The sequence below is a fragment of the Pocillopora damicornis genome, chromosome 9 (genome assembly GCF_964200805.1).
Source record: "Pocillopora damicornis chromosome 9, jaPocDami1.2, whole genome shotgun sequence".
Lineage (NCBI taxonomy): Eukaryota > Metazoa > Cnidaria > Anthozoa > Scleractinia > Pocilloporidae > Pocillopora > Pocillopora damicornis.
The window spans coordinates 17,919,258-17,943,771 of record NC_142678.1 but is presented as its reverse complement, the minus strand read 5'-3'; the positions used below and the strand labels follow the sequence as shown (position 1 = coordinate 17,943,771).

At 37.1% G+C, this 24,514-nt stretch overlaps 2 protein-coding genes and 1 long non-coding RNA gene across 4 annotated transcripts in view; 2 read left to right on the top strand and 1 right to left on the bottom strand.

The window, feature by feature from the left end:
- LOC113667954 (D(1) dopamine receptor) overlaps nt 1-14,603 on the bottom strand; it is a 49,577-nt gene extending 34,974 nt beyond the window's left edge. For both annotated transcript variants that reach the window (XM_089181394.1, XM_027183829.2), the window contains exons 1-2: nt 14,566-14,603; nt 2,646-2,725 (exon numbers count right to left, since the gene is read on the bottom strand). The gene's annotated coding sequence lies outside the window, so the exon portion shown is untranslated. The remainder of the gene's footprint in view (nt 1-2,645; nt 2,726-14,565) is intronic.
- LOC149040471 (uncharacterized) overlaps nt 1-24,514 on the top strand; it is a 41,380-nt gene that overhangs the window by 12,785 nt on the left and 4,081 nt on the right. The window contains exon 2 of the long non-coding RNA XR_016179512.1: nt 18,216-18,276. This is a non-coding gene — a long non-coding RNA (uncharacterized LOC149040471). The remainder of the gene's footprint in view (nt 1-18,215; nt 18,277-24,514) is intronic.
- On the top strand, nt 20,028-22,845 carry LOC113667960 (histamine H2 receptor). Its single transcript, XM_027183835.2, has one exon. It carries the CDS (start codon nt 20,830-20,832, stop codon nt 22,024-22,026), a length of 1,197 nt encoding a protein of 398 aa, XP_027039636.2. The 5' UTR covers nt 20,028-20,829; the 3' UTR covers nt 22,027-22,845.

Genomic DNA, 24,514 nt, shown 5'->3' with positions numbered 1-24,514 from the left:
TTAATTTGCCATAAAACTATTGCGCAGACTATTAAGCAAACATAAAACATAACAAGGTTTGTTATGTTTATAAAAGCAATAGGCAGCACCAAAAACATCTTTGTAACCGGAAAACAGGAACACCCTTGGGTGGCATTCATCTTTGAAATTAACACTCTAAAGAGGTTGTATAATCATCATTTCGTGTTTGCTTTTCTTTTAACCTTTCAATTTCTTCGAAAGCTGAATTGAATAACAGAGCAGTGGGTCTCGTTTGTTGTATCCATATTTCAGAATTAATTGACCTGTTGCCTCACTTAAAGGTCATTACTGACGAAAAATCACAATAACCTTTCCTTTAGATGCTTACCGCCGTAAAACCGCAAGCAAAAATTTCAAAGAAGAGAATAATTCAGGCTCATCAGTCATCGTTTTCCGACTATAGCGCCTCGAAGAGATCTTTAGGTAAGAAGGTACGGGAATGAGAGCTGGTGAGAGTAGTGGGTGGTATCTCCTTTACAAGTTATCGTGGAACGTGCCCATTTATATTCGGCACATTATTTCCTACGAAATCAAATTTTACAAAGGTCTTTGTAATATGCCTATCGCCGGGTCTTTGAACCAAATATGGTCTGAATGCTTCAACGAAATCATCTTACTTACCAAGAAGATCAGTTTTATGCCCCTTTCTTGCCCCCTCCCCTCCCCCCACAGTTATTTGGTTACTCAATTTTCAAACACCAAAGGTACAACCACTAAAACTTGATAGTTGTAGGCCCGCACGGCAGACGAAATAGTGATCAAAACTCCCCGGTGGCTGACAGGATCCCCCCATTTTGCCAACTTAATATATCTTAGGAGAAAAGCAGAAAATTTTAAAATGAGGAAAAACATCATTCGCGTAGGGAAACGAACATTTCACTGAATTTTGTTTCATAGTACATGCAACCTGCTGCTATAAAATCAGGCCAATTCAGGCTCATGGCAGTCAGCAATTCTCTAACCTCGACGTTCTATATTGAATGGTTCTAAAACAAGTAAAACAGGTATAAAACCTAGGTTTATTCCCCAAATTGGCGAAAGAGGACCTACTGGGCCTTCCTCCGTAATTTTAGGAGGTTTTTTCCAAGAAAGGGAGCCCAGAAGAAAGTGGGTGCCTCGAAAGTTGTTTGAAATTATTTTTATAGTCTTATTTGTTTTATTCAGCTTTTGTTTATTTATTGATTTTAAATTGCGAAAATCCCGCAAAGCCGCGCTCTGGAATAAATCATTTAAACCTATACTGGGGTTAACGAGGTATTGATGGACAAGATGCAATGTGTTTTGAATTACAAGCTACGTTGTGCTAACCTATTACTCCTATCACTCCTACGAGTGACCAATGCAGAATTTCTCCTTACAATAATGTATTAAGCTGACAAGTGATGAGAATAAAATAAAAAATAAACTTGGTTATTAGTAGTTGATGCTAAATTCTCAGAACTAACATCATAAGAATTGTATGCTAGACAGAAGATTTACTGATTTGAACTTGGAAGGGGAGGGGCTGATATATTTAACTATAAAATGCAGAAACTGAATTCCAAAATTAGAAAACATCTTGAGGGGATGTTACTTTGTTTTGGTAAAATCCTATTTTGAGCTCACATTTTTTAAAGTATTGACCTGTATTTACAATTCAAAGTGATTGGTTGAAACTAGAAGATGAATTGTCCAAATAATATTTAGTCTTTTTTCTTGATGGAAATATTAAATGTAGAAAACTCTCAAGACCTTGCAATGTTGTTTTTTCATTATCCAGCATTTTAGTTTTGTTTCAAGACATTACATATAAAATCACCGAGAATAATCAAGCCAAGCAAATGACTAAGCTGGTCAAATGACAAGAAGGCCAATTAAAAGAAAATAGTTCTAAAGCTGTAGCGGATAAAAAAGGATTTCCATCCGAGCCCCTCATACTGCGATAAGTTGACTCTCCTGCCCTGTAATGCAAACGCGCTTCACATTAGACCTTTTTTTCATGTCAACCTTGCCGCAGGAACTTCTTTAAAAACCGGCAACTGGTTAATTTTGCTGTATATATCAAGTGAAATCGTCGTCTTCTTTTACTGAAATTGACTAAAAATCGAATTTCCATTAGCCGGATACTTCATTTATACTTCAAACCTTTACTGATAACGGCCGGAAGTGCATATAACAACATATACAAAAGAGGCCTTTTAGTGCATTTCATTTGCTTTACATAACCTACGGTTTTTTTAGAGTCTATTGGCGAAATGCTGTCGTACCACAAATTGACTGCTGAGAAGCCATTTTGATTAAACCATTGCTCAGTAAGGAACAAAATCTCGAGTTAAAAGAGAGACAAAAAATAAGGATACTGTTAACGGTAATGATAGAGATAGCATCTACTCGTTCGTAGAAAATTAAAAACTCCGACATGCAGAAGTAACGCAACTGACAACCAAAAGAACAGATGCCTCGTTACTGCAGTAAAAAGCCATTTTTTTCCACTGAGAACGGCGTCCCTCCCGAATTTTTTAATAGGTGTAAGTGGGATTGTTTTACTTTTTTTTTTTTGAAAGTATGAGTGCTGCATGCCAAATCTGAAAGCACACAAGCTTGACAAGCTGAAGCTCGATATCTAAGCAAGAAATTATTCTTACCTCATGCATGTTTCTGTTTTTTTAGAGGAACCAAATTTGCCTTTAGAACAGTCCTTACCAGTGCGGGAACCTTCGAAAACCTGCAATGAAAGGAAAAATAAGTTAAAGCAAGTCTCACAGATTATGTGACTTCTAGTAAACAAGCTCTTTGTTTTTCACATTTTTCGAGAAATAAATCTTAAATGCAAGACGAAAGCCCTGAGCGTTGGCTGAGATAACACTCAGAACTTGCTTGTCTCATATTTACTTCATGCAACTTGAAGGTACGTACTCTTTTTCCTAAAAAAGGTTTTGATTTAGCCAAGCTACTTTCGCTTCTTAGTGCTCATTCACCACCTTCACTTAGGCGTTGACTGAATTGGCGCAGTGCGTTAAACCCAAGGTGTAGAATAGGCAGAATGCGTACGTGAGCTTTAACAGACCTTTTTCGTTTTGTTCCGTTGTTTCCAGCGATAACGATCACAAAGTGATGAAAATTTTATCTTTTCCGATCGAAACTAACATTTGACGTATATTAAAAAGTGCATTATTATTATGTAGCGTAATACTCAACCTTCTTCTTCACAAATGTCAAGAAAAGATAATAATTTCAAGTTAATCTCCACCGAAATAAAATCGTAGCAAATAACCTGCGTTCGATCTGCCGGGTGCAAATCAGTTAGTTGAGTCAAGTGTATGGCTATTGAGCATATTTAGTTGACGGAATTTCTTAGTGAAAGGATGGAAACCAAATCTTATCATGCTGAAGGCTTTCCAAACATCTCAAACTTTCAGGAAATGGATTGTAGACTTTCCTTTTCCCGTGTTCATGTGCATGAGCAAATTGATATGGAAACGTCTGCGATCAGGGTAACAGTTTGATGAATTATCTTTACACATAGAATTACGTAGGGCAAAAGCCCCCTTCTTTTTCGACGCACAGCTCCTATCATTTGCGATACAGACATACATGAAGAAGTTGAACAACTATGTTTTTCGTATATTTTAGCCTGGACCTATCTAGATGTTTGGTATCCTTAACTGCGTTTGTTTCTTAATGAAGTATTTATCTCTTTTTGGTGTTTATCGGAACAAATTACTTTAATTTCACTATTTATATATAGTTTAGGAGATTAGTAGAAATCCGAACTGGACCGTTTGTAAACTTATTGGGAAATCAGCACGTTCTCATCTCCCAAGGAGTAAAGCGGTCAAACGCAGGGCATGCGCGAGGCAATCACTTTTGGCCGCCCGCGCGCCCATTTCCCGCGCAAAATTTCAAAGGAAAACATAAGGAACAACTTTTGTCGCGAAAATAAAGCGAAAGAAGCTGTAAAAGGAAACAAAAGTAAGGAAAAGGGAAAATTCGAGAATTTTCGAACCCAAAGTTATTATAGTACCTAGTATCCTGTTGATTTACCATTCTATTTTGAGATTAACTCAAAAAGGTTCTAAAACACCGTGACTTCTGTGGTTGTTTACAATTCGTGCGAGAATATTTGGTTTTGACAGCCTGAAAGCATGCCACGTAGACGTAACAACGTTCGCGCTTGCGCAGACGTCTGACCGCGGTGTTCCCCAAGGGGATCGAAGGCGAGACTTGAGTAAACGGCGGAAATCGTGCGTAGACAATTTTTCCCTAACTTTCTCAGCCCAAAAAGGTTTTTCTTGCGTTATCTCAGTATGGTATTAATAGTAAAAATTGCAAAATATTTCACGATTGCTTCAAACTTTGGTTTGAACCCTTTTCACCTTCAGTTTTATTTCTACAATAATTGAGAACAAATTGCTTTTAAATGTCAAATTTTTTGCATGAAAATACAGTTTATAGATTAGGCTCTTGATCGATGGCAATGAAAAATTTTGGTGCTTTTTGTTACTGCGCTATTTACAATGGGTTGGTGTTTAAATGTAGACATCGGTAAATACTGTAAGGTATATCCTGGCTACAAATCATACGGCCCCCAATAATCTGATTTAATGAACTCGCAATAATATTAAACACAATTGAGAAATCGGGAGAAAAAAACTACAATTGAAAGATGATCTAACGTGGAGAACTTGCGAATTGAATTGAATATAAAAAGTAGATCTTTACAACTACACCTCAAGCCAATGGGACAAAACCTATGAAATTTCTCTTTTTTCTGAGCATATTCTACACTTCTGGCTTTACATAGTCTTTGGGGTGATTCAATTGAACCGAACAGCCTCATATGAATTCACTTTCATGTGCATTCAACTCCAATTTGACAGACGTTGGATCCCATATCCGATACAATCTCGTTTATAGTATTCTAGTCTACGTTTGGAAAACACATATCTCATGTGTAAATTGTAATTTGTGATGTGGGCTCCTTTTGTATTTTATATTTTTAAATACATTTTGTTTTACTTGGCTAATATGTCCTAGGCAGGCCCCCACTCAAACCAGCTTGAAGCTAAACTGGGCCAGTCTGCACAAATATCGCCAATAAATAAATAAATAAATAAAACACCGACTTGAAATTGTACGGCCATACAGAAAAGACACTGTGAAAATTTATACTCAACTTATCAGTTTTGCTGCTGCTTTGAAAGGCTTCTATCTAAGCAAAAATTAATTAACTTAAAATGGGTACTCACGGACTTACAGCGTCAAACCTTTGCCTCAAGACACAGTATAACGGCAAACATTCTTCACCAGTTAAATAATATGGCTAATTATTATCTGCTTGGTAACAAACGTTACAGAATTTTTCTCCTGGTTATCTTGAATCGAAGGCAAATGAAGCTTACATTGAGGTTGCAATAAATAAAAAATCTTTTCGGGGATTTCAGTTTTACCGCAAGACGTGGAGAGTAGAGAAAACGAATTTCTTTTGTAGCAGCCTTCTCCGTTGATTGCTCTACAACCAAATCTATTTTATACTCAGACGTATTTTGACTTGCAGATTCGAGTAAAGGTGAAAATGAAAGACCACAATAACCGCCATATTGGGAACGCGTCGACCCAAAGTGGAAACAAGCAATTTTGTTTTTTTTATTTTTTTCAATTGCACTATGTAAACGATAATTTAGCGCTCTTTTATTTCCTGTATTTTAATGAGATAAGATATGATTATTGTGGTTGAGCTTTGGATTGTTATGTAAAGACAGTGGACTTTTTCCCATCGGTTAATGTTATGCACTTCCCGCTCAGAAAGAAATAACAAGGGATTTTACGTTTACCAAGGGCAGGCAACAAGAGCTTATCTAATTTGTATTTTGTTGCACTTAATTCCTTGACTCGTTGAAGCTGTCAATAGGTCGGCAGGTGCACCTTAAAGTGATTCTTCGTCCTCCGCTTGGATGTACTGTTTAAATAAATAACACAAATCTATTCACTCGCTACGGTGACATTTTTTTCTCAAAAGACTCTAACGAGCAATCTTGGATTTAAATAAAGCAACCTCGCCTCAATGATCTGTTTTACTGTTTTACAAAGAAGGACGTTAAAGAATCGCCTCGTCATAATTACTGTTGCAGTTAATTTTTCAAACATAGGTTAATCGTCGTAATAGGCTGCAACTGATACGCACTTTTCGCTACTTCGTAGTAATGGTGGTGGAGAAACTTCTGCGTAAGAAAAGCGTTTATCCACCTGCGGAAAACCCATAATTGCAGAAATGTTGCTATATAAGATAAACGAACAAAGCAAAATAAAGAACTAAACAAACAAAAAAAGAAACAATTAAAATCGGCCATAGCCAAATGTATAACAATAATTTCCCCTTGACAATGGTTAGACGTGCTGATTTCATTTTAAAAAAAATGCTAAGGTCAGAGAATGAATTGCATAAACAAGTAAAATATTTTTAACGTAAATGTGCCCTAAGGATTTCATGGCTGCTATCAATAGCAACTTTTAAATCGATTCAGTAGCCCAATTTCTCAATACGCCAATTGCTACCGTATGTGTGAACTTGCCCGCATAAACTGAGAAGACTTGATGACCAAAAAAAATTTTCAAAGTTTTACAGAATTTCACCTTAATTAAAATGATTTTCCATATCATTTTTATTGAGTCCGCGGAATCATTCGCCAGAGTAATTTTTTAAGTACTTTTCTAGGAATTTGTGAGACATTTTGGTCATATCTATTGTGTCGCAGTAACATAATGAATAAAAAATGCCTGACGAAATGGGGGAACCGTGAGTTAAATAGCTTGGTAATTTCGACATGAAATGTCTCGCGTTTGAAAAGGATCTTCGTTGGCAAGAATCGCTGCTTCTTTTAATTTCTGGATAGCCTTCAGTTAAAGTGCTTTAATGCAAACTGATGACCGACGACTTTCGTTGTTCCTTATGGACATTTTCGGCTAGCTTTTCAAACTAGAAAATCTTTTAAGAAGTGCACCGTAATCACCGTAAAAGTTTTCTGATATAAGTAGGAAAATTTCCTTTTTGCTCAAAATTAAGTGCTTTGTAGAAAACACGAGTTTGAAAAAGGTATGTGTGAAAATTTTGCATCCGAACGTTGTAAATCTACTTACTTCTGGATTCAAATCATCTCTCGATGATAACAGAGTTCAGCAATGGATATATGTATCTCTTGTGGACTAAGGGTGAGGGTTGTATATCGATCAGAGATGTTGTCAGCGCGGACCGACTGCAAAACTGAATAGAACTTTGTCATGCTGCCTTAAATAATTTCCTTCGTTTTATTACTTCAGCAAATGGCCAAGAGAAGTTTATTCAGCTGTTGCAAACGTGGGACATCATTTCGAAGATAAACCTTGTTTCTTAGCAACTATATGTGTGAAAATTGGGCGCTCTAGGGTGCCATTTCTTTCCTCAAATTAACTGAGCTCACCGGAAAAAAAAAACCGGTGTTGGTTGAGCGACTATCCACGGGGACTCGGATATTTCTTCGTCGTACGCTGGTGACAAATGTTCCAGCATCTTCCTTTATAAGGATAAAGTCGTAATTTTATATTATAACATATCAGCGGCTACATGCATTAACTTTTTAACTTAAAGCTTCATTTATTTAAATTTTCCTCTTTAAATGTTGTTTTGCCTAATTTCGAATTAGGTGGATGTTTAAGACGCATTTTTATTTTTTTGTTGTTCTGTTCAAGTGAATTATGTTTCAAAAACAGTTAAAAGAGGAAACCAATGTATTTGATACAGTTAGGGGTATTTTCCACCTTGGGGTAACGATCCTTAAATGCCAAAAAAAAGTTAAATCGTTTTGCGGGAATTAAGATTCACAAATTATTGTTTCGACAGTGTTCATCCGATCGTCTTCAAAACAATCCCATTTCCTTGAGACCTAAACGTGCTGGATTACCTGAGATGGCCATCAGAGTGAGCCATATTACGGAAACATGTCCACAATAACTGTCAATGTGAGAGAAAGAATAAAAAAAAGCTTTAACTTTGAGCTGTTAACGCAATCAGTGCTTTCAAAGGATGGAATACCGCGTTGTTGGTTTTTGGGCAGGAAATGAAAATAATAGACTAATACACTTTTAGATGAATTTAGAAATTGGCCGGCAATATTCTCTATACAATTTTAAGGAAAATTTGAAAAGGTTAAATGTTTCCTTCGTTGCTATAGAAAAGATCGCATTACAGCTATACAGAGACCTAAACTCGAGGAAGTAATGTAAGAATGTGTTAAGTATCAACTTGAAACATAATATTATAAGGCAAACATCAACCGTAGCTCAATGTCCATCGTCCACATTTCTAAGTTTCTTATTTCTATACTCTTTGGTGTGATCCATTCAGCAAATTCTTCCGGAAGCTTACTTCCAAGGAATCAAAGCCTGATATGAATTACCTGATTAGTGACGGAGTTATCGATAACCCTTTACATTCCTGTTTATGGTATAGATTAACAATATCATATTCAGCAATTTTACTGAGTCTTCCAAGAATATATTTTCGACTACATTTGGCTAACTTTTCCATTTGAAATCAGAGTAACTATTGGTAACAGATCCTCTTACCTAGTCTTCGATACGATTGAGATTGTGGACCTTTAATTTATAACGACTATTTCCTTCCAGACCCTTTCAAGACTACATTTGGATTTTTCAATCTGAAAATTTTTTACTTTTAGATGATAATTTTCATGCCTTTTTCAATATCCTTCTTTAAGGGGGGTCTAAATGTGTTCAATCAGTGTTCTCAATTTCGGTTCGTATAGCACCTTTTAAGCTTACAAAATCATAATTGCTGAAAATTAGGCAAAACCTTTGACACTTACATGCAAATTCACCGAGGAAATCAGCAATCCTCGACAAGGTATTCAAGACATGCAAACAGTTCTGTATTTTAATTTTTTGGTTTTGAATTTCCACTCTTCGTTCAAAAGAGAGTCACGATTTCATTGTGTAATAATTTTTTTTTGTACTTGACCTACGTTACTTTATTTTAGTCTCAGCTTGAAGTAAATTACCAACTTTTCTTTTCGTTTACAACTAAGTTTTGGATTCAGCAATTTTCACTGCTGTTATTAATATTTCTTTGACCAAGTTTCTGCAACTTTAAGTCCTAAGTCCATTTCAAGTACACAACTCCTTGATGCTACTATATCAGAGTGACGAAAATAAAATGAAAATACTTAAGCTGCAAGACGTTTTCGGTGTGTATTAAATTTAGTTATTCAATCGAATTTCATAAAAAATTTTAAAGGGCGCAAGCGTAAAAACATGACTCTTAAAAGCGATCTCACCTTGTGATGTACACCCAGAAAGGAAGCTGGTTTTAAATGAACCTATTTTCACTCCCATAGCTTCTTAAACTGACAACTATTCATGTATTTTTATTAACATCAATTATGTTTTTTTTTTTACTATTGACAGTTGCTTTTTTCATCCGACGGAAAAGGTGATATACCAGCAGATGGCTTTGTGGTGTGATTCAAAGTTTTTTTGGATATTTCCATTTGATTGATTCTCTGTCGCGTTAAGATTGCCAGCATTATCGTTTTTTTTTGTATTTTTTAATTCAAAGTGTGAGCCCAAAATTTGGAAGCACCTCGTTAATGATGAAAGAAACCCTATCTGAAAAGGTTCTTTCTCTACGCGAGAAAAAATGATTTGCGGAAATGTATTTTGCGATCCACTGATTTAATTTAGAAATGCATTTTACTTTCCGCTTATTTACTCTTGTCAGCAAAGAATTTGTCTTCCTATTTCTGAGGCAGATCTTTTGCGATTGCTATTTATTACTATAACGGCGATTGATGAAGTATTTTTTAATATCACACTTAAAATCTTCGCCATATGGTCTACGAAATTTAAACCGAATTAGTTCTCTGGTTTTCATCTTGTGCCCCCAGATATTTGAATGTGGATCTTTAGTGGGATGTCAAACTTTGTGGTTATCTACCCAATTAGAAAAGACCTATTGAAATTCTTTTTTCGCTGATTGCGGCTCAGAAAATTTAAAATCTAATGTCAGTTATATCGCGAGGTTGCAAAAATGTAATGAACAAAAAAGCAAAGAATTAGAGATAACGAGGAAAATTGAAGAGAGCACCAAACCTTTTTCCGTCTTTTTGAGAGAAATTACTCTTGTTAGATTGTTTTTTTTTATTGTGAATGAAAAGCTTATAACCTGATTTCATTACGTGTAGGTGCATGTTATTTGCGTGAAATGTGTGGACACAAATGAAAAAAATAACCGACTCCTCCTACAGGTGGAATTAAAACTGACACGAGTGACGGAAATTTAACGAGATGTCGGCGCCTTGTGTTCTGCAAGAGGTTGACTGATGATAGTTTTAACTCCACTTTGGTGAAAAATATAATTTTTGTTGATTGTAATCGAAGATATGAGATTAAACGTTTTTTGTTGCGACTAGGCAAAAAATTTAAAGTTCTATGATACTGGGGTTTTCAATTTGAATGTTACACGCAATCTCTTAATCCTTTTAGCATCCTCGTGATGGATATTGGCATTTTACTTTTAGTGCAATTTCCTGGCCGCTGAATTTCCCCAAGCTTTCCTGACACACTTCGTGTGACACTATCGCCATGCTTTTAAAAACGCTTCCCTCATTAATACCGCCCAGAAATATACAGAAACTGCCTCGTAATGAAGATGATATCGTTTTTCTTTTTGATAAGCTGTGTTTGTAATTCTCATATTTTTTTTTCTGAGAATGAGTCCTCAAAAAAGAGGTAGCTTCACGCGGTACTGTATCTTTATTAACAAAATAAACTGTGTTTTCGGAAGTCCGGAAATTTCAGCCTTTTACCAACTGTGAACTCTCCTAGTTTCCAGTTGAGCCCTTTTATATCTTGCCTTGACCCACAAGGTCCAATATACGTTTGCTTTCGTACTTTACTCTATAAAAACATAAAGTTTATACCTTTTTTACAAGTTTTTTTTTTTTTTTTTTTTTTTGTGGCCGAAAAAAAAGTGAGATTCAAATTCATGAATGTTAGGTTGAAAAGCCCTTTATAAAGACAATCCCATGATTGATATTCGTGGTTGCAAAAACGACGTATCATATATATTTTAGTAACCGAAGGAATGCTGGTTTCTCACTGCGCAATATCCGTCAGACTTGGAGGGCACGATCCCAAACCGAGATGTTTTGTTCGAGGCCAAGACGAAACAACCAGAATGTTTTTCTTTCTATGAATCGACTAATCTATGGGTTAATGAAAGATGCAAAGTGATTGAAGATTTCAATGCGCAGTAACAGGAAGTTTTAGTTTTTTTCGGATCAAATTCAACTAAAAAGCAGCGAGGCAAGAGGTAGGGGTCACTTATTATAAAACAACGCTATGATCCTTTGACAGCCTCGAAATATGTTACATCACTACAATAAATCAAAACTTCATTCAGTAATCAATAGAGGTCTTATTGCGAAGCTTCAAGCTGTTGGATGGCTCTGAGCATTTGAAAAAGAGATTAAAGGCAATTCTCTATCATACTGATTCGATCCCACTGTTCAGGTCCTGTTACCTTTGTGCAATAATAGTGTGACAAGGTTATTATTTCTAGCTGTCAAAGGATCTTCTTGCTGACAAACGATAAAAAGCGTACTGAACACTACCCTACCAACTTCCAGACGAGCCTAAGTTTTCGCGCCAATTTAACCACTTCAATTCTCGGCTTAAGGTGATTCCTCTGTATTGCACTGGGCATCCTGTTCCGCGCGATAAAAACCACATAATCAAGCGAATGAGCGCGCACGCATTCCGAGAACATGGCATTGCTTTTCAACCAATTGACGAGGTAAACAAGTACGAAAGTACGATGGTCTTTCGCTCTTAAACGAGCAAGTTGACCTATATTTCTTGTTGACTAATTTTGGGATGTAAATAAGCCCCTTTGAATTGAAGAAACTAAAAAAAATTATTATGGGAGAAAAGGTAAAGCTAAAAGCGTGGACGAAGTGGAGGATGCAAATTACCACCAAAGCAACGACTCGAGGAACCTTTTGAGTCAATGTTGTTTAAATTGCTTGGTTTTTTTTTACGAATTATATATTATTTGTTCCATGCGCTCGAGACTTTCTACCTAACAGGTAGTTTTTCCAAGTTTTACTTACTAATAACCCTTAATTCCAGTTACCGCAAAATCTACCGTGAAACGATGAAATAATTCGTTTTGTTAGTACCACTTCAGCAATAAATGGGGTAAGATTGGCCCATAATGACTTAAGCAAGCACTGCGACCTATCTTTATTAATGTAGTTTTCGAAACAGACCTTGGGAGGGAACATTTAAGGATAGTTTAAAAAAAAATTGTTCAGTAATTTCTTTTTGCGAGGAATCACCTTCAGCGATATTCAAAACTCACAAAACTGGCACGTTGCGAAATGTAAGTATTCGACGCAAGAATAAAGTTCACAATCAAAACCAATTTTCAACCTTAACAAACCAATTAACAATTGGTTCATGCTTTAGCGTGCACTATCGAGTTATGGAGCACGTGGAAAGTTTGGAGAGCACGAAAGAAGCGTAAGAGTTGCCCGAGGCAATAGCCGAGGGCAACTCTAGCTTCTTGAGTGCTCTCCAAACTTCCCACGTGCTCCATAACTTGATAGTGTACAGCTAAAAGCATGAACCAATTGTTTTCTAACATAGCCGATGGAATTGTGCATCAAATCCGACGCAAAAAACGGACAACAATATCAGAAGTGATTGTTCGCGGTAAGCTAAATATTAATCAAAATAGGAATTGGTTTTATTTCAAATTTTCTGTTGAATGCTCGAGTTTTATTTTACTGCAGTTTGAATAAAAAATTATTTATTTTTAAAAAAGAAATCACGCTCAAGAATCGTGACGGCACTGATGCCGAGTCTTTTTCTGCCTCATTTAAGAACTCTAGCCCAAGGGAAAAGGTCGGAAAATTGTCTTCGTTTTGGGACTGGCGGGTCGAGTCTCTGTTTGTATCCATTATTGTCGCGAAATTCATTATTTTTCCCTGCGCTAACAGTGGCCGCTTGCGCGAAAAAAAAATTTCTGGCAAAGTGATTTGCTCACGCTATCAGCGTGCACTATCGGGATTTTGAGCACGCTTACGTATACTGAATTTGATTGCGCGGCTCTGCTAGCTATGTTATTATATTGAATTGACAGATGGAGGTCAGTTTGAACCATGATCATAATGAGATGAAATCCTTTGAAAGAATAATCACTGCAACAATTTTTCAGCTAAAAGTGTCTTTGGTTAGATTATTTTAATTAGGGACAATTACTGATTATAATTTAGGCGAAATTCTGGCTGAAACAGGAAGAGTAGAGAACAGAAAGAGACTTGAATTAGGTTTTGCGAAATAAGCCACCTCCCAGATCACACAGTATGGTATGACGAAACAAGTTAACTGAGTCCACTTTGAGGAAATATTGCTAGTATGCCAAGCATGGCTCTAAAATGCTTCTTTAACCGTTTTCTGGAGTGTTGAAAGTTTAATTAATCAAGCTCGCAGAGGCACCGCCCACACTAAGATAGCTTGGCGCTCGCGCTCGCTGAGCTATCTTAGTGTCGCTAATTTTGGGAGTATCACCTTTCCGCGGACCTTTGAACCAGGCTTTGAAGTGCAGCCAGTGTGGAGACGTGTTTCATCTTTTTCATACGCGGAAATAAGAGATGCTTACCACTGTTGTTGGTGAAGTACAGCCAATGATACTTGTCTGTAAACACAAGATGGCCACTTAACTGTACAGTCAATTACTTGCTGTGTTAGTAGACAACGTAGATGTCGATAATTTTGTATTATCGTTCTGAATGCTAGCGTGTTGTAAGAAGATACTCAATAAACTGAAAGGATCAAAAATTTCCTTATTTCCTCCCACGATGAAATGATGTCCTTCAAATAATCCGTTTTACCTTGTTCGCTGCCAGACGGCGTGACCGGAAGACACGTTTTCACATTAGCCCTGACGATTTCCTTGAATTCAAGGGACAAAACTGTACCGGCCATTGAACGTGGGAAACCTTTTGGCGTATAGCCTACATTAACTCTTTTGACCATTCGGTACAGTAAAATCAGCAAAGGAATTGTGCTGTGACTATGATGCGTGAAAAGCACATGATGGGATCATAAGGGTCACAGCAGATTGTACTTAGCTTTTAGAGAGCAAAGTAATTTGAACTTACGCCCACTACTTGACTTTGATCAAAATAATTTTATCAGTAGTCTTAACCCACTGATGATTTCGCGTAAAGTTACTTCCAGTCACGTCCAAAGTGTAGGAAAATCTTTAAGTCAGACTTTAACTGACGATTCATCTCTTCGAAATGTTTGCGCTAAGCATGCGGCATGGCATCTTCAACGTAAATGAAAATTAACTCAGAAGAAGATCAAATTTACCTCACTTTTACATAACAAATGAAGTGAACCTTGAATGAGATAAAACAGATCTATTTGTTTAAACGAACGAGTTATTACCTTGGACGCGTCCAAAAAAAACTTTTAAGCATCAGTTACTTTTGACTGACTTACTGTTGACTGCAGAGCTCTACAATTGCCACATATATTCTTGTCACAGTGATTCACGGTCCTTTGACGGTCACCAGCCTCGGTCCGTACTCACATGACTTTTTTTTACCCTCAGAATTTTACTGAAAGGTTACAATGATTCGGTAAATAAAATTGTTTGGAGTCCAACTTGCTCTTTTGTTCGTGACGAATAAGCACTCACTTTCGATTGTAAGGACATCCCGTGCGTGTACAGCAGGTTATTCCGCTATTAATATCAGACGTAATCGAATTAATTAGTACGAAAGAGCTTACATAACAACTCAAGCACAAGATGGTTCCCAACCAATCAGCATGCGAAAATATCTACGGTTATTCCAAACGAAGAATTTGGCATATTTCCTAAAACGTTTATAGAAGGTGGATTATTTGGATAATTTTTGTTATCGAGATGAAGCAGGATGCAATAATCGCATGATATTATCAGTGTGATAAGTCTGGCAGGGGTTCCCATGAAAAAAAGTTACTTTTTTTAAGTAATAGCAATTCCAAAAGCTTGCTTCGTAACCCTATAAAACTACATACCACAAGAAAGCTTATGATACATTTTGAAGAAGATTTTAACTTGAAGTGATTTGTAACCTGACACTAGCCCAAAATTCTTACCAAGCTGTGGTTAAGAAAAGATATCTAGCTGTAGATTACATGGAATTATGTTGTTTTAGTATCAATCTAGAGCATCACCCTCTTAAATGAGCATAGAACTTTTTGAGATAATAGAAACATTTTCCCCAGTGCCCTTCCAAAAGTGACTGATATATTTGAAGTTACATCGATTACAATAACTTGACTTCAAATCAACATAAGCAGAATCTCTATGCTTATTTAACTCAACTCAATGAGAAAAATCAACCCTGAAAATTTCAGATTAATTGGATAAATATATCTCAAGATATCTTTTCTCAAAGATCTCAAGTACGCGTTCTGAGAAAATGAGCTTTAAAGTTAAGAAATGCTTTTTTAGAATAGCCACAAAGACTACAAGTAATAAGTTTATGTATTTAGTGCATAATCAGTTTTGTGAGCAGACGGGACTAAAATAATTGCGCAAGTGTTATCTAGAGAACGTCTGACTTGCTTTTATCCCCTATTATATAATATACACGCGTTTTGAATGGTTCTCACTTATGATCTATTGGAGGACAGACGTATAGATAACGTCATCATTAAAACTTTTTTAAATTCTTTATTATATAAAACAAATAGATTCCAAGTTGCCGTGCGTCTGTTCAGTAATAGATCACAGAGGACGTCAAAATGTGGTAAGAACATCAGTGACACACTCGGCTGCGTCTCGTGTGCCACTTTTTTGTTCTTACCACATTTTGACGTCATCTGTGATCTATTACTGAACAGACGCACGGCAACTTGGAATCTATTTGTTAATTAGCTCCTAATTTATCAGCGAAAAAAACTGAATTTTAAACGCATTAGGCTTAAAAATTTGCTCTCTTCGGCTTTTTTCCAAGGGTAAGCATGCGCCCTCGGCAAATTGTTTATTATCTGCTCGCCTCTTGAAAAATCACGATATTTTGCGATAGTTGGTTTATCATTCGATTAACGAGTTTGTATGTTTCTCAGTTAATTGTTTGTAAGTTTGTTTTTTGAATTATCTTTGGGAACTTCGCTCAACAGCCTAGGATGGTGAATCTCGACTTTCTACGGAATAGCGTGGACACAGCTATTCATTTACAGCAAAACAGCCGTTTTGCAGGTTGTGTTATGCGCCCGGCAGATAGAAAGAAGAAAACTGTATCAAACGTTGATCAGAATCATTTGCTTGACTTAATGCTTACAACGAGGTAAAAGCATATGACTCAGCAAGAGAAAATCATGGTTGTTCAGGGAACTGTCAAAGGGAAATGACGATACATCACTTCGCAAATTCAGCATGAATTTCGTCCTTTGAGTGTTAAGAAAATAGTAACAAAGGTTCACTGTAGTTGCCTCAAGGATATTTATACTGATAAAACGATTACATATACAAGGGTTGCTGCCAGTGGCAACCTATTTTCCGTCAAAACTGCTCCCAGGGATTTGAGTATTTATAGGAAAATTGAACGATAAATGAATTTCAGCTTCAATTGAATTAGACCCTCAACTTGCTTAAAGTCTATCAGCTTTTTTAGTTTGGTCATATCTTCTAGTTTCAATTATTTCTTTGTATTACCTTACCTTTTGAAACGAGGTTGTTAGTTGTGGGTCATCGAGGGGAATTAGAATCGTTCTTTAAATTTTATAAAATTTAGGTTTCAAAGAGCGCCGAATAATGTGTATTCAAAGTAGAAAATCTTTTTGTTTCCTAGAGCTAAGATATTGCTCAGGCAGGTTATCGGTGTCGGAACTCCGGATCAATATCAGTATCTGGGCAACTGCTCACCTACCCCTCCCCTAACTCAACAACAGTCAATTGACAACAAGTTAAGGTTAATGTTGAGTTAGGGGAGGGGTAAGTGGGTAGTTGCCCAGATACTGATATTGATCCGGAACTCCTATGAGACAAGAAAAGAGGTAATGATAAATGACTGACTTATGTAACATTTCACTTGCGCTTTACTTATAACCAATAATTAATTTGACCTTGATCAATTTGGACATCACGGAAGGCCTTTATCTGATGACTTTGTTACTCAATATCGTTATTTGCCATATGACGGGTTAAGCGGAAGGGAAAGATTAAGCTGGTCCTTTGCAGTTCTACCGAGCTAACTGATCTTGATCACTTGGAGTTACATGCTTTTCTCTCGCGGAAAATTTCTCGAGCACAATCATTTGAGCAAGAACAATTGATAAGTGGCGGATTGCAACCATGAAGGCATCCAGGAAGGAAGGGTTTAAGATTTATGTGGCGAGGGCTAAGATATTCAGTTTCTGCTTACAATTTTAAAAGCCTGACCCAGAACGTTCCGGCAAACAACGTACAGTAGAACAAAATATGATGACCTGCCCTATCGAAACCCCTACTGATAAACTGACTCATCCTCGCTATGACGGCTGATTAATCGATTGAACCTTACACTCTAACATCATTAAGCATATTCTCCATACTGTTCTCTATATATTCCCTCAGGTGCTGACAAGGAGAATTTGTGTAAGAATCCAGCGCTTTTTTAATTGATGATCATTTCCTTCATTCAAATCGCCTTAGTGTTTGATTCAGGAGTGATACTGTATGTAGAAACTAGGCGCTAATCACTCTATGGGGTCAAAGGGTCAATATTTTACACTCCATGATCTAAGAATATTTTTTACCTTAAAAATTATTTATTTCGAAAAGGATTTTAAAGATCTAAGGAAGTTACGAATACTCAGATAATTTTCAGTGAATCCAGAAGTTGTCTGTTGAAAGCGGTTAGTGGAGGAGTTCGACTGTTGTAAAGACTAGTAGCTCGGCACGGCTTTCGTTGCCTAAACTCGCACGGTTTCACGAATAACTAATACCTTTCTGTAATCTAACAGAAATAACCGTAAATATACATCATGAATTTGGAAATCTAAACAGGGGGTGCTGGTTAAAGAATGAATGCTGAATAGATATCTGTATATGGTTCAAAATCAGATAGAAATAGTAGGAAAGTGCTAATGCTTAATTGAAAAATGCGTTCACTTTTCAGGAGGCTGTAAAACAGTATCCGCTGCGTATCAGATTGGACGTGGCCTAGGGCATGAAGAAAGGTGGGTGATAGTCCTACTTATTTGTTTATGTAAACTCACTGATGATAGAGCGATTGGCTTTAAACAGAAACCGACGCAACAAGAAACGTCTTTGAAAAAGTAACTTTTCCATCAGTCTCACGCTGTTAGTACTTCTGGCGAACTTCTTAAAGCAACATTGGATTGAATATCACTAGCCGAAAGCACTACAATTTCCGTAAACAGACAAGATCAGTATTACCCAGTGTAAGCGTTGTCTGCTGGCGTAATTTGTTTAGCTTCTATTTCACATTAATGCTACAACTATTAGACTTTTCATGAGCTTAGAAGGTTTCAGGATAATTTGAGGAAACGCTTTTATGAAGAAAGGATTTAAACTCGTATTGGGAATTTTCAAGCGAATTCGATTTTTTCCGTGTCACTTTTGTCAATTGTATTTTTTCGTGCGTCATGCATAATGTCTACGTCACTGAAATCTACTTACCGGTTCGTGTTACGCCATTTATCGATACTTGTTATTCCAATGTCCTCAATTCGTAATATACCTAATTGGTTGTCCTTCTCTGGGACTCGAGATCATGTGTAAGTGAATACTATAGGACTTTAACACAGACGTGTTGAGGAGACACGAACAGACCAGAAGGAAAAAACAATTGCTTTTGGTGCTCTTTTACTTCAATCGATCTATTAGAAAGTGTTGCTTCATTATTTTAAACCAAATGCGCAGATGAAACATCTATAATCACCACCAGGGGAAAATATATATCTTGCAGCTGCTATTGGCGTCTCAAATTAGTCGCTCGCTGCAACTGATTAATGGAAGTGCGCAGTTGATATAAAATGAGTTTACCAATGCAATTTAAAATCTGGACTTGAAAAGGTTCAGCGAGGCCCTTTCATTAAAGCAAGTTTGCTAAGGGGCCCTTTATTCCCAATTATATTTTATTTTGTCAGCTTTTCGTACGCTGTTGAAAAAGGTGGGAGAGCTTTTAGATTCTTTTGTTGAAGCGTTATTTTATAAAACTGCAATTTACGATTTTTTCAATGGTTTGCTGCAGCTGGAAGTTATCAAAGAAGCGTCGAAGTGCGAACGTAAAAACGAAAGCTGGCGAAACAAACATTTAAAATCGACAGTCTGTTTTTGAATGAGCACTGTAAACTAAAGCTGATGATGAAATGATTTTCGTGGATCATGCAAACGTGCAAAAATCCATATTCGTTTGCCTATTTACAAGAACTCTCACCTCGGGCAATTAAAAATTTGTCGATTAAAATTTGTCGGCGAGTTGGCGATTTTGTCAATGGTGGGAACTTTCCAGGCCGGAGGTGACTTTGTTTTTCAGAGCACAATTAATGACGAAATTAGAACTTGCGTTTAAAGATAACACTGTAATGAGCTCGATTAGTTATCGGAGATGGCCCTACACGTTCAACATCTTCTTTTGTTACACAAATAAACAAATCCAACTAATCTGTTGTTTTAGCTTCCTATATTTATTGTCGTTTCACCTTGGCGAAGAAACTTTGGAACAGCTTTTCACTAAAAGCACTCAGTTTGTTTTCTTTTGGTTTCCTTGGCGCGGAGGAACCGTTGTTTTCTAACCGCAGATTTGACTTCCTAAAATTTGTCTTTAGCTAAAACAAAAAGAACCGCCGAGCAGGTGCAAGTGATTTATTGGTGATTTTCATTGGTCGGTTCAATTCAATATTGACTGTTCCGGAAATATATGTTACTTTATGATAATAGAATATTGTCTAGGAAAGATATTATTCTGGATTTTCTCAAACTAAAGGAGGCTTGAAAACTTCATGATGGCAAAGTTGCAAGCAGATCCATTGTCGCTAATGAGTAACCCTCAATTTGGAATCGCTCAATGTCATTAGACAGACTAGGAAGTGGGTGTGATATTTCGTGAGATGTGATGAACAATGTTCAGTATTATCCCGCGAATCATGAACTGCGCCAGTGTTCCAGGTTCTCATAAGGGGGGAGGCTAAGGGCTATTTTAATTCAAATTTCAAATTGTTCAGCTATTTAAGTTTGACTTAACAAAACAAATGGGTCCATGTTATTAGTCGGTGATCAAAGGATGTGATATGAGCCAATCGAGATATCTTTGATGACCTGTCCAAATTTAAGTTCATCCGTTTCCGAAGATTTCTCAATTCTATTTGACTGTCAAAGGTATTAACTAGTCTTCAAATCTGCCTGACGAGTCAAGAAAATCTCACAGCAGAAAAATACTCGCAGCTACAGATGTCCTAAGGAGATAATTTTTGCTGCGTAAAATTGGTATATTTCTTATCACGTCCGTTGAATTAATCAGCTGGCCGACTTACTTAGTTTTTCAATAGCACTGTAACTTTGGAACAGGGAGGCAAATATCAATATATATTCCGAAAACAATTGAATACTGAACGTAGCGAATATTTATATAGTTTAACTGACAAGAAGAACAGTCTTCATTTGGCAATCTTTTGTCAGTTTGTAAGAGGTCTTTTATAGCGAGGAAGACAGCCGTTGTACCAGAGGTCAAGCTTGACACTGCGAGCCTTCGAGAGACAAGCAACGTCATGCAAGCGAATGTAGCAAGTAACCACTCTTCGTTTTTGAACATTTTTCGACCAGCCAACGACTCTGGGCTGAATTCCACAACTCAATTTTTCTCAATTCCAAGTGATTTTGAAATAATTACCCAAGTAGTCATCCTGATTGTTGTCCTCGTCGTGTCGGTCGGCGGTAATTGCTTGGTGTGCTACCTTGTCTTCACTGTCAAACAGCTCCAAGTACCCACAAACTATTTCATCCTTTCTCTTGCACTGGCCGACTTTTTGTTCGCATTGGTGTGTCTACCTTTCCGCATTGTAAACGTGCTAGATTACTATCTGTGGACACTCGGTTTGGGGGCTTGTAGATTCTGGGTCTGGCTAGATTTGTTATTCTGCTCTGCTTCCATAGCAAACTTAGCGGCCATTAGTGTAGACCGCTATTTAAAGATCGCTTCGCCACTAACTTACGACATCCGAATGACATCAACCCGTGTCGCTGTTATTTTAGTAATACTATGGGGATATTCCATATCTCTGGCGTCGCTATCATTTGTGTCCGGCGACGCTTTGGGAATCATAGTACGAGAACAAATATGCTATATCGACAACAAGATCTACCTGACAGCAATTTCCTTTATCGGGTTTTTTGCCCCCTTCACCATCATGATTCTTATGTACTGCTTTGTATTTAAAGTTGCGGTTAACCAAGCAACTGAGGTGTTCCGTCTACAAGAGTCGCTTTGCAACGGAAGTGAGCGGAACTCAAGAAGAAAATCCAGTCGCTTTTCTGCCGGGACGATCTTCCTCGAGGTGAAGGCGACAAAAACATTGATTATACTTCTGAGCGTATTTTGCATTTGCTGGTCACCTTTTTTTGTGCTCACTTTGCTCAGTCTGTACAGTCCTGGTGCATTTGATGGCCTTCCCAAAGAGTTGATGAATTTTCTGAAGATCACTTTCGTCCATCTCTTGCCAAACTGCAACGCGGCATTCAATCCGATCATATACACCACGTACAACCACCACTTTCGTAAAGCTATTCAAAGGTTGTTAAAGCGATACAAGGCAGATCGGAGAGGGAGTTTCAACTCCTTTTCCGAGCCTGCTTCAGAATTCAAAAGAAAGATTGGCTCGGTCGTTTGGACAAAAGCCCCACACACAGCATCCGTGTGGTTCTCAACTGGTGAAGAAAGCACCCTTCAGAATTTGACAGAGTCTTAATTAGAGGCCCAAAATCTAGTGCATTATAACATACGAGGACGGGTTAGAAAATGATTTCCCAATAACCTGAGGGAAAAAATAAGTTCGGTCTTTTTTTTTACATTTTTTTTTCGTTTTGATTAGGTTTATGTTAAATATGTATATATTTTTAAGAATCTCAAGTATTGCCTAGATGGTTGTTTTTAATCCTGTGTTATTAGGCATTACCCTCTTTAAAACGCAACAAAGACCTTATCGAATAGCTTATCCTTTCGGTGTTGGTAAAAGCTTGCAAATGATCATAAGAAGATTTTGAAAAGTAGATAGTGGAGCCCACGGTGTGGAATATTCAATGCGTTGGGACCTGAATTCACTAAATTCACTATTTGCATCTCGAGATTAAAAAAGTCGGTTAATGTTGAGAGCTTAAGATGATAATAGTTTCCACTCATGTTTACAGCTGTACGGATTCCATGAAAAGGGCGAAAAATTTCTTAACGTCCCTGAGTTTATCCTAGTTTTAAAAAGTAAGTAACGAATAAGGTCTGCATTATTTTGATATCAGATAAGCACAATGCCAACCGTGAAGGAAAGGGAAGCTACACTAAATTAAAATTCAAATGATTATCTTTGCAAGAGCAAGTATTGAGCTTTATAACGCGAGACCGTCCACCAACCACTTTCAAGAACACTTCTCACTGAACGAGCTAACAAAAAATGTAAATATTTTTTAATCTTTTGGTGATAAGATCCAGAGGTTTCCGCTGGTTTCGACACTTGCCAGCTTTGGTGAAAGGTTTACCCGACCACGTTGTTTACAATAAAACTAATAACGTTCTGTATCTTCAATTTATTCTTCTCTCCAGTACATTTCTGCTGTACATTACTTACTAGCCTCAGTTTTCAAACTTCTTCGCGTCCTTTACAAAACCTTCTTTTTTTAGGTTGATGTTTATAAGACAAACGAGTAATTTCAATTGAAAAACGCAAATAGATCAAATTAATGCGTAGACAAGATCGGAAAAAAAGATGACGGAACAGTCTAAATAAAGTTCTTAAATAAGGGCAAATAAAGAAATTTGGGATATAACTGAATTAGATAGCCTGATCGCTTTAAATGGGGATTAATATAAGTCCTTGCACTTTTCAGTTGTTGATTCACGACAGCAGAAGCTTATTCCGACCACAAATTTTATGTTAATTCAAATTGTCCTGAAAAAAACTTTTTCCCGGATTTTTCCCGAGCTCTTCTGGGATAATTATATTTTTTGAACCTTGAAAGCTGAAAAAAGAGAAGCGCTTGACATTTGTTGTAGCACACTTTATTTGGATAGGATGCATATAATTACAGCCAGACTGCAGTCTCCATATGAATTTTAAATATTCATGGTACTTATTGGCTCGAGAAATAAGCTGCTACGAAGTTTTATAGCTTGATTGAGGAGATTAAGAATAAGGAATAATATATGCTTATTTCCCCACAAAACAAGCTTTGGAAATGTAGACAATAGTTTTAAGATAAAAAAAAGGTGACATAATCATAAGCTGGTCTAATTCTTTCAGAGACAATAAAAATCTCTGTTGTAATCTCCAATCCATGTTGAATTCGTTAAAGCACGAACAAGTTCTGACCAGACTAGACAGAAGAAATACGCTCTATTGCAATTATTTCGTGAAGAATTTCTAGTTCTTCCCACATTGAAAGTGCTATGCAATTCTAAACTTGCTGGCAGTGACAATCGTGAGCTCAAGTTCATTGTTATTTGTGCTCGACTGATTGAAAGCAAAAATCGCATCAAGAGAAGAAAATTAGTAAGCAAAGATGGCGTTTTGGTAAGAGGCATTGCTCGTATTCGACTCAAGAGTTAGGTTGGCGGTAACTTTCGTTATTCATATAGCCTTTTTTGTAGCAACTTAGTCGAACTGAAGGTCCCCGTCATGTTTTTCTTGGGACTGCCTATTGCCCGTGAGCTTAAGTCTATCATCCGTTCGTTTGCTGTGGCAAGCTATCAGCTGCATGTTAACAAAGTGAAGAGGCACACCCCGCCGTGATTCGCAATTACCATATCAGACGCGGTTTAGTCGGAGCAGCAGTGTTTGAATAAGTACTTCCAATTTTATTAGCAACATGGCAACTTGCAAATAACCCTTTGAACCTGCACTGTCAGGAAATATTCCTTTTGTCTCTGAGTGTGTCAAAAGAATTGTCACATGTTGTTCAGTTTTCCATTTCAAAAGGAAATGGCAATTAGTGCATGGCTCGTAAATTGCTCCGATTAAATAATTGAAGCTCCTTCAGGTTTTGCGCAGCTGCCTTTTTTTGTGACTCTGGATATAATATTGGCTACCGCAACTAGCTGATCGGCCAATTCTTGTTAAGTAAGAATCGTATTCGTTGCGTCCATTTAGCAAGGTTATTGATGATTTAAAAATAATCGTCGAAGAGCCCTTAGTTTGCCCTTTTCGATGAAAGTGCTCGTGTGAACGAGAGGCCGAAAATTGAAAACAA